At 39.5% G+C, this 12,573-nt stretch overlaps 1 protein-coding gene across 1 annotated transcript; it reads left to right on the forward strand.

The window, feature by feature from the left end:
• The first annotated feature begins 181 nt into the window (after window positions 1–181).
• Window positions 182–12,105, forward strand: slc6a7 (solute carrier family 6 member 7). Its single transcript, XM_067607796.1, has 14 exons — window positions 182–430; window positions 3,279–3,516; window positions 4,202–4,333; window positions 5,092–5,299; window positions 6,863–7,001; window positions 7,116–7,250; window positions 7,362–7,465; window positions 7,555–7,679; window positions 7,823–7,935; window positions 8,032–8,169; window positions 8,274–8,373; window positions 8,656–8,774; window positions 9,984–10,157; window positions 10,316–12,105. The coding sequence occupies exons 1-14, from the start codon at window positions 377–379 to the stop codon at window positions 10,484–10,486; spliced, it is 1,950 nt and encodes a 649-aa protein (XP_067463897.1). The 5' UTR covers window positions 182–376; the 3' UTR covers window positions 10,487–12,105.
• Window positions 12,106–12,573: the final 468 nt, after the last annotated feature.

Genomic DNA, 12,573 nt, shown 5'->3' on the forward strand with positions numbered 1-12,573 from the left:
TTTTTCATAATACTTTCAAAGATACTTTCTTGGTGGACCAAAATATTTTAGTTGGTTAATAATTTGGCTTATCTTTTGATAGAACCTCCCCCTACTCACTTGCTCCTCCCTAAAACATCCTCTTTCACAGGACAAAGCAGATTTAGAGGAGGAGGTGTCTGTGCTGCACCTGCGCCCTTCCTCCCTGCCCTTCACCTCACCGCCCACCGGCCTGCTTCCTCATCCTCAGCGCTCATGTCTCCCTGCTGACGGTACATCTTCAATTACGACTGAAACTACAGCACCTCGGTGAACTTCCAATAGGACTTATCCGTGTAAAATGTGGACTACCGAGCGACAAATCAGACATTGAAACGCCACCTGTGCCGGCGGGGAAATGCAGGACGAAAGCGGCAAAGCAGCACCCGGGAGCCCCGCAAACACAGCGCAGGTAGGAGCGGAGGGTTGGTTTTATTCAGGCTCTGCACTAAACAAATCACTCTGTGCGGGTATAAGGCTTGTGTCAAACTCTAAAAGAAATAACTTGTAAATGTGGGACCCTTTTACGAGGGCTCCCTTAGGGTGCCCTCGTCGTGTCAGGAAAGATAAAATGTCTTTAGATGAAGCAGTCTAACCTGTCCGTCCACATCGCTCTCAGACTTGTCTTCAGCTACAGTTAATACAGACACACTATAGATCAGTGGCTCTCTAACTTTCTAGCGTCAAGGACCCCTAAACTGATAAAAATTAGTCCACGGACCCCCATTTGACAAGACGTTGTCCCAGCTGGGTCCCGCATCTGATAAGATTTTATCATTTAGATGTTTTATTACAGAAAGTGTATAAAACCCATGAACAAAATAGTCATACATTCCGTCATTGTGTTACTTGTGGATGTGTTTATAGTGAAAATAAATTATTCCCCTTTTTGCTAGGGACCCCCTGCAACCCCCTCAAGGACCCCTGGGGGTCCCCAGCCCCCACTTTGAGAACTAATGCTGTAGATAGTAGAGATAAAGCTTGACCACACATGTACTTACTCAGCAGATGTATTTGCCTAAACTTTTCTCACAGACACAACTGTTATTGAGCTGGATTCTGCTCAGTAATGTTTTGGTTGGTGTTACTTTTAGTTATTCAGGTGTAGCTTTGTGCTATTTACATTAGGATGAATTAGAGTAATGTGGGGCAATTTTTGCACTTTGGCACATCAGCAGTATATTTCGATATGAAGTCAACACATTATATCCACACCCAATACCATTCTGAAATCCCCAAAGTGTTATCTAATCATATCAGGAAAGATAATATAGATATCACAATCAGAGAAGAAATGGCAAATATAAAAATGTTCCTTCTGCCAAACTGTCCTAGTTTATGTGTCTTTCCTAATGTGGGACAATTCAGGCTGAAATCTGGGACACTCACTGAAAGTTCTAAATCAGCTTTATTCATACAATATAAACTTTAACTATTTGGTATTGCACATTTAATGTGCTTAAATGCATATTTCACCGATTTAACAACATATATGACTGTCCCACATTAGTAAAACCATGCTGTCCCACATTTCAGATCACATTGGATGATGTGGGATGATGAAAAATTGACTGAAATAAAAATATGAAACATGTTTTCACCATGTTATAGCATATTTTGATGCATGCATATATCATAAACACAATCTGATAACAATTGGCAACAATGCTTTATTTATGACAGATTTATATCTTTAACATTAAATCAGTCTAAATCCTATGTCATTGATAGGTTCAGGCATAAGCAGTGAGATAGTTAGGGTTAGGGGTTGGGTGGTGTCGTGTAGTAAAATGTGTGGGTCTGTAAGACTACATATAGACCCTTCTCGACCTTTGACAGGACTTCACAGCAAGTACTTCCTGATGGAAGATTCCTCCGCCCCAATCAATGACATCACATGTGAGATCTCAATTACATGACACCACAGGTTCAATTTGACCACAGTTCTGTTATTAGCATTTGTTAGAAGAAGAGATAGATGCAATTGAGGTTAGCTGTCCCACATTACACTAATTCACCCTGAAGCTTACCAAACTCATAAAAGTTAGTGTCAATATTTACCTTCTATAGGACAATATATAGGATTCTACCATTATTTTCTCATACTGAACTATTTGTGTGACGTACAGTGGTCTTATTTACAACTACTATACAACCTCTAAAGATTTTAATAAATAACATTATTTTTTACATAATCTGTTAATAGTTTCAGTAATTTTATGGCAAAAATAGCAAACTACCTAGTTCCAGCTTCTATATTGTTAGGATTTGTGAGGATCGGACAAAACAAGCAAGTGGGCTTTTTTCATCCATGACTATTCTCTTCATATTATCTCTAATTCATTATAAGTAAGTGTTATATATATATTTTAGCTTCTATGTTCTATGTGTTTCTGCTATCTTGGCAATGACACTTCTGCAAAATAGATTTTTGTTCTCAGTGAGGCTCATAAAGTTATGAATCTAATCTAAAGACTGAATAATATATTGAGAAAATAAATTGCAAGTTAATTGATAATGATAATAACCATTATTTGCAACCCTATTCCTCTTGGTTAGTTATCTTATTAATACAACTACATTGTGTATTACCTCAACTACCTGGGTCCTATTTTGCCTCAGCGTGTCAACATGTAAACATTCAGTATATTCTTTGTCTGTAAAACCCGGCGATACAAGAAATCTCAAAGACATTTCATTTCAGATGACTCAAAGCTTGAACCTAACTGAAATGAAACTGTGTTTATTGTATTTGTTGTTTTGCAGTAACTGATGAATTCATGTTTAAAGAGATATCAAAAATGACAGTAAGGTCACCTAAAGCAGAGGCCGTGCTGTTATTTTAGACAGACTTCCTCCCTGGTACCTGACATGAGAAAATACTTCCCCTCTTGTTTTGAGGTTGTTGGCGTGCAGGAAGGAAGAGGAAGAAATAATCCAGTTGATGATTTCAACACCTCATTAGTTACTGAAACCCAACACAAAGTGACTCATAACACAAAACACCTCTTTGTGACAGTATAACCAGCAAATGTCTGGCTGTTTTTACTTGGTAATGTACAATAATCAATATTGCAATTTTCACTGATTTATTTTCAGTTGTTTGACTAATTGAATAAATCATTTAAGCGCTAAATAATCCACATATAAACATTTTGAATACCTTGTCATGAAAAACATGGTCCAGATTTTGATTGATATCTGTATTCCTGTATATTTCCTCTCTTGTTCTGATTTCATTGTCATCATTTATTTTCTAGAATTCGCTACATTTGAACGGACATACTGTCACTCAAAATGGCCACAACCAAACAGCTACACCTGCACTGCAGCCGCAGTCTGAATCGCCACCCCCGAGTCGTGTGCCCAGTCCGCCCGTGACCGTCCCAAGGGAGCAGTGGGGTGGCAAGTACGAGTTCCTGCTCTCCTGTATCGGATACTGCGTGGGACTGGGCAACGTGTGGCGGTTCCCATACCTTTGTTACCGCAATGGAGGAGGTGAGCGGTCTACAAGTGCTGCCCTTTGAGGTCTCGAATGCTTTAAATGCCTGAGTGTATGTCTGTAATCATTTGTCACACCCATATGAGCATGAGGCACTCTTTGCCGTGCCCTTGGGTGTGCGCTGTCCTCTTGATCACGCTGGCTTATTTTGCACGCTCAGTTCAGCGTTGTCCAGGAAAGTCCTCGGTGCAGGGAGCTAGAACACAAAGCATTCGCTAATCCCCTAAGTAGAGATAGTGTTTTCCTCGATTAAACACCAGACATGTGGTATGTCTGTGCAACCCAGCCTTATGAACTATGCACCTTCATCTGAAATCAGACATGTTGGAGCTTGAACAACAGTAAGGCAGAATAACTTCTGTCTGTAAAGCTGCCACCTACTGTAGATGGAGGCTGTAACCTGCCTCTACAGGCCGTCTACTTATAGCTGCACAAAGTCACATTTATTTATAGATAGCTTTTAAAAAGATCGCAAGTTGACCGAAGTGCTGCACAGAACAAATCAGGCAATGAAAACAGAATGAAAGACTAAGAAACAAAACAACCACATAACATATAGCACAAATCAACAAAACATAGAGGCATAGAGTAAGAACCCAAGACAACAAAACAAGTCATTGCTGTGGATGTCTTCCTCCAGCAACACTCTTCCTCAAGCTGAACTCTTTCTAATCTTCACAGGTGTGTTTCTCATCCCCTACTTCATCATGCTGTTTGTTACGGGTGTCCCGCTCTTCCTCATGGAGCTGAGTTTAGGCCAGTACGGAGCAGCTGGACCCATCACTGTGTGGAAATGCTGCCCTCTGCTCAAAGGTAATGAACTCCTCCATCGTGCTTTGTAGTCCAGTAATTAGACACTGACATGCACTGTTAAAAAAAGATAATTATGTCAGCATGGTGACTTCATATTTACAAAACAAGCTTGATTGATACTTGAGTCTAATTAGTTAGATGATGTTAAATAGTATAAAGTATCTGTCTCCAGGAATCTTGAGCATCTAGTTTGAACCATACAAAACATTTACCGTGACGTCGAAATGCCCGTGTCACCTGTAAATCCAGACTATCATCGTCTTCCAGGAAAATAACGTGATGACTCACAGCAGCTTGTCACTTCACTACTGTACGTCATGTGGGTCGTCTTTAAAGTCAACTCAGGTGCTTCAGATATACATCTGATAAATAAAAACCAACAGGAAGTTTCATAGGGTGAAAAATAGAGCCAGTAATTCAGGTTTAATGGTAAGAGAAGTTGTTATTTTAAACTGGAAATGCCAGTTAAGGATTTTAGCTCAGCAGCAGGTTAGCGAGAAGGAAATGAACTGTTTCTGGCTAACAAGCTCAACATTGATTTCCTAAAATGCTCTAAGTAAGGGATGATACACTCTGAGATTTTCATTAAAATATATATATATTTTGTTTTGAGGAGTAAAATTACCTTTTTACTTGGTAATTAAAATGTATCAAATCAAATCAAAAGAATCTAATTTGTACATAAAATAATCCAACTCATGTCTCACACAATATGCCCTGTTTTTCTGAGATACTGAAGGCTGCGTCTTTTCTCGCAGGTATCGGCATCGGGATGCTGTGTGTGTCCACGCTGGTGTGTCTCTACTATAATGTCATTATAGCGTGGACGTTTTACTACCTGGGCAGCTCATTCCAGAGCCCTCTGCCTTGGTCCTGTGATGCTATAGCCAACGCTGCTCTCTGTAACGGCACCTCTGTAAATAGCTCCACTGGTAAAATCCTCAGCCCCACAGAACACTTCTGGAAGTAAGTGCAGTCATTCACCGCTCTTATCTGTGAAGACATCAAGTCTGCCTTGTAGATCTATATGGGCTTCTTAAAGCGTTTCATTGTCTCAGACTTCTTTAGACTGTAAATGTACTGTATATTGTACATCTTCATGCAGATTTATCCTGCTTATATTTATAACAAGTGTTATTTTTTAGGACAAATACATTTGCCATTCCTTCCTGACAGATTTATAAATTGTTCTAGAGGTATGCAGCCCATGAGCCTTGTTCAAATACTTTGTCTTTATTCAGCAAACACTGTTATTGTTTACAATGACTTGACACTTCAAATCATTAAACTGGCACCTTTTCAGCTAATGTGATTGATAAACCTCATATATGATGCCTGGATTTATAATACATGTTACTGTATGACACCAAATAATGCATAAGATTTGCAATTTGCCTACAGTATATAAAGCAGTATGATGTTATATAACCGTTAAAACAGACAGTTTTGTGCCAGGGTTTATTGATATACAGCAAACAAACCAAGCCTATGTCAGACCGTTTGTTGACCTTAACACCAGAGTCCACATTCAAAAAAGCATGGCTGGCATTTAGAGAAGAAATGTAGCAGCACAAAGAGAACAAAAAACCACAGGCTAGGTTAGTAGAACATCTCTAATGAAGTGAGTGAGACTACAGGACCTACAGAGGTCATTGTCTTGCTTATAATGACCCTATTAATATCTAGCTCGCTGTCTGCCTCTTCTCCTTCACTCATACTGTATCAAAGTTTATAAAGCAGCACTGAATTCATGAGCATATTCATGAATATATCATGTTGGTGTACTACATCTTCTAGTAGAGAAAGAAATCATTAACAGCAGAAAAACTGAGCAGAGGGAACTGTGCGAAGTCTGACAGCACTTTTCTACAAGTTTGAAAGTGGGAAAAAAAATTTAAAAGTATGAAGATGAAAAATAAAGCTGGGTGTGGAGTTAGAAAGAAGAAGAAGAAGTGAGGTTATCAGGCCGCTCCTCATGTCTGCTTGTACAGTCAAATGAATCAAGTTGAGTAGCATTGTGGGTAATGTGGGTTTTAACAAGGAAGAAGAACACATGGAATAAAAAACAATACCTCTGGTTATGCTGCATCGATTTTGATCCTTTCTTTAAAAACTGTCCACAGGTAGTCCAACAGTGTTAAAGGTGGTTAATGCAATGCTAAATAAGTGGAGTAGTCTTTTAAAGCAAAGCAATGGTGAGCTGTTATAAAGGTGTCACGGCGTGCAACAACACAGTAACAAAGAGCACCATTTTCATAAGACTTTATGAGCTTTTGTGCAAAATGGATAGAGCAATTGTACAAATCTGCTATGAGTACTAATGATGTAAAACAATGAAGAGAAAACATTTGAGAGGATGAATAATGATCTTTTATCCTCAGATAAATATCTTCAGAGACTCTTTTAAGTCCAACAGCCACATCTTGTTTATTTGGCGTCAGTTAGTGATTAAAAAGTGTGGCTAGAGGTGTGATAATGACTGTGCTGTTGTTCTCATACATGTTTGTGTTTGACTTGTGTGTCTTACAGTGAGCGTGTGCTGGGTGTAGTAAACAGTAAAGGCCTTCATGACCCGGGCCCTGTTCGGTGGCCCTTGGCCCTCTGCCTCCTGGCAGCCTGGATCATCATCTTCCTGTGTATGCTCAAGGGCATCCGCAGCTCTGGCAAGGTGAATCAACACAATGATGTCATTGTCAGCTCCTACAAAACACACACAAACACACACACACACATCCTAACAAGCTGTCAGGCTAATACATGTCTGTGATGTCTGTGTTTTCAGGTGGTTTATGTAACAGCTACCTTCCCATACTTTGTACTCATCGTTTTGATCATCAGAGGTGCTACACTGGAGGGCTCTCTTCAGGGCATTGCTTTCTACCTCACACCAGAGTGGAGCCGATTAGCCAATGCACAGGTAGGTACTTCTAATGGTGCGGCATGTGAGGCTGATGAGTCTATGAGCAGAATGCTTTTTTTTGTCGATATTTTCAGCGTTTAAAGCATTTTTCCCTCCAAAACATTCCAGGTGTGGAACGATGCAGCCTCACAGATCTTCTACTCATTAGGTATTGGAGTTGGAGGGCTGCTTTCTATGGCCTCTTACAATAAGTTTGACAACAATGTCATCAGGTGAGCGCACTCTCTACCGCAACATTTGCTCTGTCGCTGCTGCAAACATGATGTTTTCAGGCTCTTAATCGTAGTTCCTTATATTTCAGGGACACTATCATTATCACAACAGGAAACTGCAGCACCAGCTTCTTTGCAGGATTTGCTATTTTCTCAATTCTGGGTCACATGGCATGGAGGAAGGGAGTGCCTGTTGGGAAGGTGGCGGATACAGGTGGGTACTCATTTTGCTCAGTAATCCTGTGGATCTGTTTTGGTGGATTTTTCTTTAAAAAGACGTATTACTTATATTAATATATTGTATTTAACTTCCATATTATTGCATTCTGAGCTTGATATGTTCTTTTTCTGCTTCAGGTCCTGGGTTGGCCTTTGTTGCTTACCCAGAGGCCCTTGCTCTGCTGCCAGGCTCCGTGTTCTGGTCCATTCTCTTCTTCCTCATGCTCTTCATGCTGGGGATAGATACACTGGTAAGGCCGCAGACTGTGTTATGGTCGATTGGCAAAGACAAAGACTCTTGAGTCCACTTCCATATGTATTATAACTTCTGCTCTGCTGCCTCACAGTTTGGCAACATGGAGGGCATCACTACTGCCGTGCTGGATGAGTTTCCGCATCTAAGAGCGAACGCGCTGCACAAGTCCTTGTTCCTGGGCGCTCTGTGTTTTTGCTTCTACCTGATGGGTCTCCTGTTAGTCACTGATGTGAGTGTGTTTTTAAAAGAACTGTTCGAAGTGAGAAATGTTGCTAAATCTGCATCCCTTGTGTGATCAGGCTCACATTTCCAATGCTGTCTTTGTCTTCATAGGGAGGGATTTACTGGTTCACTCTCATTGACTCCTTCAGCACTAGTTTCGGCCTCATCATCATCACCCTCTTCATGTGCATTGGCATCTCCTTCTTCTATGGTAGCCCATCTCACACCCCTAACCTTCACATCACACTCCTCTAACACCACATCATTCAGTTTCAGTCATCCAGCACATGTGATGTTTAGCAAGATGTAAAAGAAAAGAAACAGTTTTTAATGCGATGTCACACCGTTTCTAATTTTTTTTTTCAGTTTTCACAATTTTTTTTTGTTGCTCTTAATAACATATTGAACATGTCTTATTGTCTGTTGTCCCAATAATAATATTGAACTTTGCAGGCTTCCTAATATGTGTCTCTTTAATGAATTCTGCTATTAGGAGTCAACCAGTTTTGTAAAGACATCATTGACATGATCTGTCACTGCCCTCCCTGGTGCACCAAAGTGCTGCTTTACTTCAAAGCATGCTGGGTTTTCTTCACTCCGTTTCTTCTGCTGGTGAGTCAACACCTTAGCTTTGTTAATGGTAGACAAGGGTTAATTGTAATCATGACAACTATGAATGAATGAAACTATGATGAATGATTTCTTTTCAAGATATTTCCAAAACCTTCAGGAAAGCAAGACAGAATAACGTCATGTCGCTGGCTCTGTCTGATCTTATAGCATTTTTAAATTCACTGAAGTTGACGAACAAACTGTCCACAATAAAATGATCTGCCTTGTTTATGCAGCCACTTGACAAACAAATGATGAAATGGGGAAGAATTTATGACTGTGTTTACCTTCCGTGATTTTTCATTTAATTAGATTGCTCAAAGATAAATAAATTCAATTTGTTGTCTTTTATAACACAATGTGCAGTTATGTTTTCTAGGCATAAATCCATTTAGGTTCCTAGCAATTCTCACTTTTTTTTCATCCAGCAACAATGTACTTTCTTTTCGTGTGTTACATAGTTTCAGTATCGTCTACAAATCAGTACAGTCTCAAGGAGCACCTGAAACTAAAAATAAAGAATAAGGAACATTACTTTTCAGATTCTGTTTATCTAGGAGTCAACGATGTATTTTGTGAGGTTAAAAGCAATCATATGAATTTGCCAAATTAAGAATTGTGACAATTGTTAAGGACATAAAGTCCAGTAATGACCTTCACTTCCAATTAAATTTGTTGTTGGTTTGTGTCAGTTGCACGGTCCATGTTACATCACTCCCTCTCTTATTCTTGCCACTTCCTCTTATATGTTACTTGAAGCAGAGTTACTATGTACAAAAAGGCTGATTGATATAGAAATACCTGTGTGATGCCACCTTTTGTTCTGCTGTATTGTTGCACTTTCTGTCAGGGTAATTTGATGAGGGGTGAGACACTGTGCTGTCCCAGTCTAATAGAGTTAAAAATATCCCACCAAATAAATGTAGAGTTTATTGGAAACTTAGGGAGAGTTAAGTATGACAAATCAGTTATATAAATAGAAACGGTTGCTAAAAAAGTTGCACCAAGAATAACTTGAAATTTGAAATGTAGCCAACTGAGCCGAAATCTTCACAGCAGCTTTGAATAATTCAAGAGGAGAAACTGACATTCAATCTGAGCTCCCCCTGCAGTATTTCTTTGTTGGCTCTTCTTCCATTGCCATTGTTGCTTTTTGTTGGGAGGAAACATTCCTCTGCTAACTATGTGTCTCTCCCCTTGCGGCTGTAGTTCATCCTGACCTACATCTTCATTGAGATGTACAACACGCCGCTGCACTACGGCTCCTATGTGTATCCACGGTGGGGCAAAGCGCTGGGGGTGTGCATGGGCGCGACCTGCTGTCTGCAGATCCTCATCTGGGCCATTGTGGCCATCAGCAAGGAAACTGGAACTCTGAAAGATGTCAGTACCACCTCTCATGTCATTCTGTCTCTGTGAGGTCCAGTTACACCTCTGCCACGCTCACACATAACGATGCAGCTCAAATTGTCACTGTTGCAATGAAATCTCCTGTGTAGGAAGGTTAGTGATTGTCTCCTGGTTCTTTTTTTTTTTTTCAGCGTTTCCAGAAATCGATTCGACCTCTAAATTCCTGGAGGGTGAACAACTTGAACAGCACTCAGAGAGTGGAGGAGCGCGTGGAGCCAGACAGAGTGGAGGCTCCGTTCACCGTCACTCTCACAGACATGGACTTTACCGCGATGAGGTGGGACATGGGAAGCGAGGCGTGACAGCACGCAGAGCAGCGGTGAAGACAAAAGAGATGAGCAAACTATGTTGTCAAGTGACAAAGGAATTTATTATTATGTTATTCGCCCCAGCGAGGCCCTGGTGGCTGAACAGACTGTGTCCTGCAGGGCAGTGTGTATTAATGGCTTTATTTATACTATAATGTTTGTTTAAATCATGTTGTTGTTTTTTTTAAAGGTTTTATTTTCATTGTGTAGAATATAAAGGTTACAGTGGATCATCTTCACCTTAGGTATGATAGCAGCATCCTATCAGGACATTTGGATGATGATGATCTTGCAGTGTGTCTTATGATTTTATTTATTATCATAGTAGCAAAGTACAATGGTTTTACACTGATGGCAGTCAGCAGCGGCTGAGGGACCAGATTTTGTCAGTCAGGTATTGATGCCGTGAATCTTGACTGTTAGCCTCAACAACCGCTGAAGGACCAGGAGGAATGACCACAAACCATCAGCCTGTCAGACTCAATGGTGTTGATGACACCCAGCCAGGAATACTTTTTATCCATCTTACTTTTTAAAAAGAGTGATTGCTAAAGTTATTGCTAGAATAAATAAATAAAAATAACTTGCCAAATGAAGTGTCTTTCAAAGCACTGTCCATGTATAAATATGATACCAGACACCCAGATGTCTTGTCTGACAAGCTACATTTCAAATAGCCAGTTCCTGCAGAAAATGTACCAATTCATTCTCTCATAATGAAAATCATGTTATTCAGAATACGTTAATATGACCACTTTTACAACTAAACTCTCCACTAGTATTGTTGACACGCCTCTAAGTGGGATTTCTAGAAGTTTCTCACTGTCCCTTGTGACCTTTAGAAAAAAACAAACACTGAATAGATGATTATTATGATTATTGTCATATAATCAATCTTGGTAACTTTTCTCACAACTGTGAGCACATGAATATTACTCTAATTTGAGTGCCTACTAAGGAAAGACATAAAATATGTTATTTAAAGGTTATTAATCAGAAAATTGGCCTTACTGCCAGCAGTAATTTGTACATGTAGAGGTATAATGATTTTAAACTTGGGATAGAATAATACAAAGTATTGCAAAAAGACCTCACCCAGCTTGGACGGCTCACATGGACACACCGGTCACATCTCTGTTTTTGTTGAAGCGACTGACTGAAACAGATGGTCCCAGATGATTGACATTAATTAACCACTACTGTAATTGCACTTGTCTCATAGTGGACTGGGGCTTTAATATTGTCCTCTTAGCCTAAAGATTTAATTTGGGGTAACAGATGAAAATTCCCCCAATTTTTTCTAGCTGTTTACTCAAAAAACTGTTTTCAACAGGGTAAAGTTGCAAGTTGTGAATTAGTAGATAAAACCCTTTCAGTCACATGAAATGTTTAGGATTTAGGATGACCGGTTTGTTTATTTTTAAAGCGTCTTTCAAGCAGGGTAAAACCTGTGATTGAAAACATTTTCTATCCTTTGTTTTAGGATTGTACATAAAAATGTACAAATGTGTCACTTTTACCTCTTAACTCTGCCTTTGTCCACCTTTTGTTGCTGTTCTCTTGTATATTGTTGTGCATAATGATTAAATTGTCATCTTCATATCCTTATATAATCATCCATTCCTTTTTGTTGTGACTTATTTCCTTTGAATTCAAAACGGAGATATGGCCAAGATCTGTTTTATTTAAATGAATTTTCAGAATTCACACGAGAATATATTAAGTTTTAAAAAAACAAATAAACTGTGGTTTGAATAGTGGTGACCTGCTGGGTTAGACACACATCAAGTCTAAAGACAAAACATAATTTTAAACATATTACTTTAAGAATCAAATGCATCGACTCTCTGGTCGTAACAAATAACTGTGTGCATTAAGTTACAATATGTAAATTTTACCGCAAGAGGGCAATGGTTGCAAAAAGATAACATTTCACATCTACAGCCTACACCGTCATGCGGTGAACTCTCGCGAGCGTTTCACAAATCGTCCTCACCGCCAACCCTCTCATATAAAAGAGACATCTTTACATCATTAATCACAGCATACTGTATATGTCAATGCTGAAATTGATTTTCCCT

The sequence above is a fragment of the Thunnus thynnus genome, chromosome 13 (genome assembly GCF_963924715.1).
Source record: "Thunnus thynnus chromosome 13, fThuThy2.1, whole genome shotgun sequence".
NCBI classification, from domain to species: domain Eukaryota; kingdom Metazoa; phylum Chordata; class Actinopteri; order Scombriformes; family Scombridae; genus Thunnus; species Thunnus thynnus.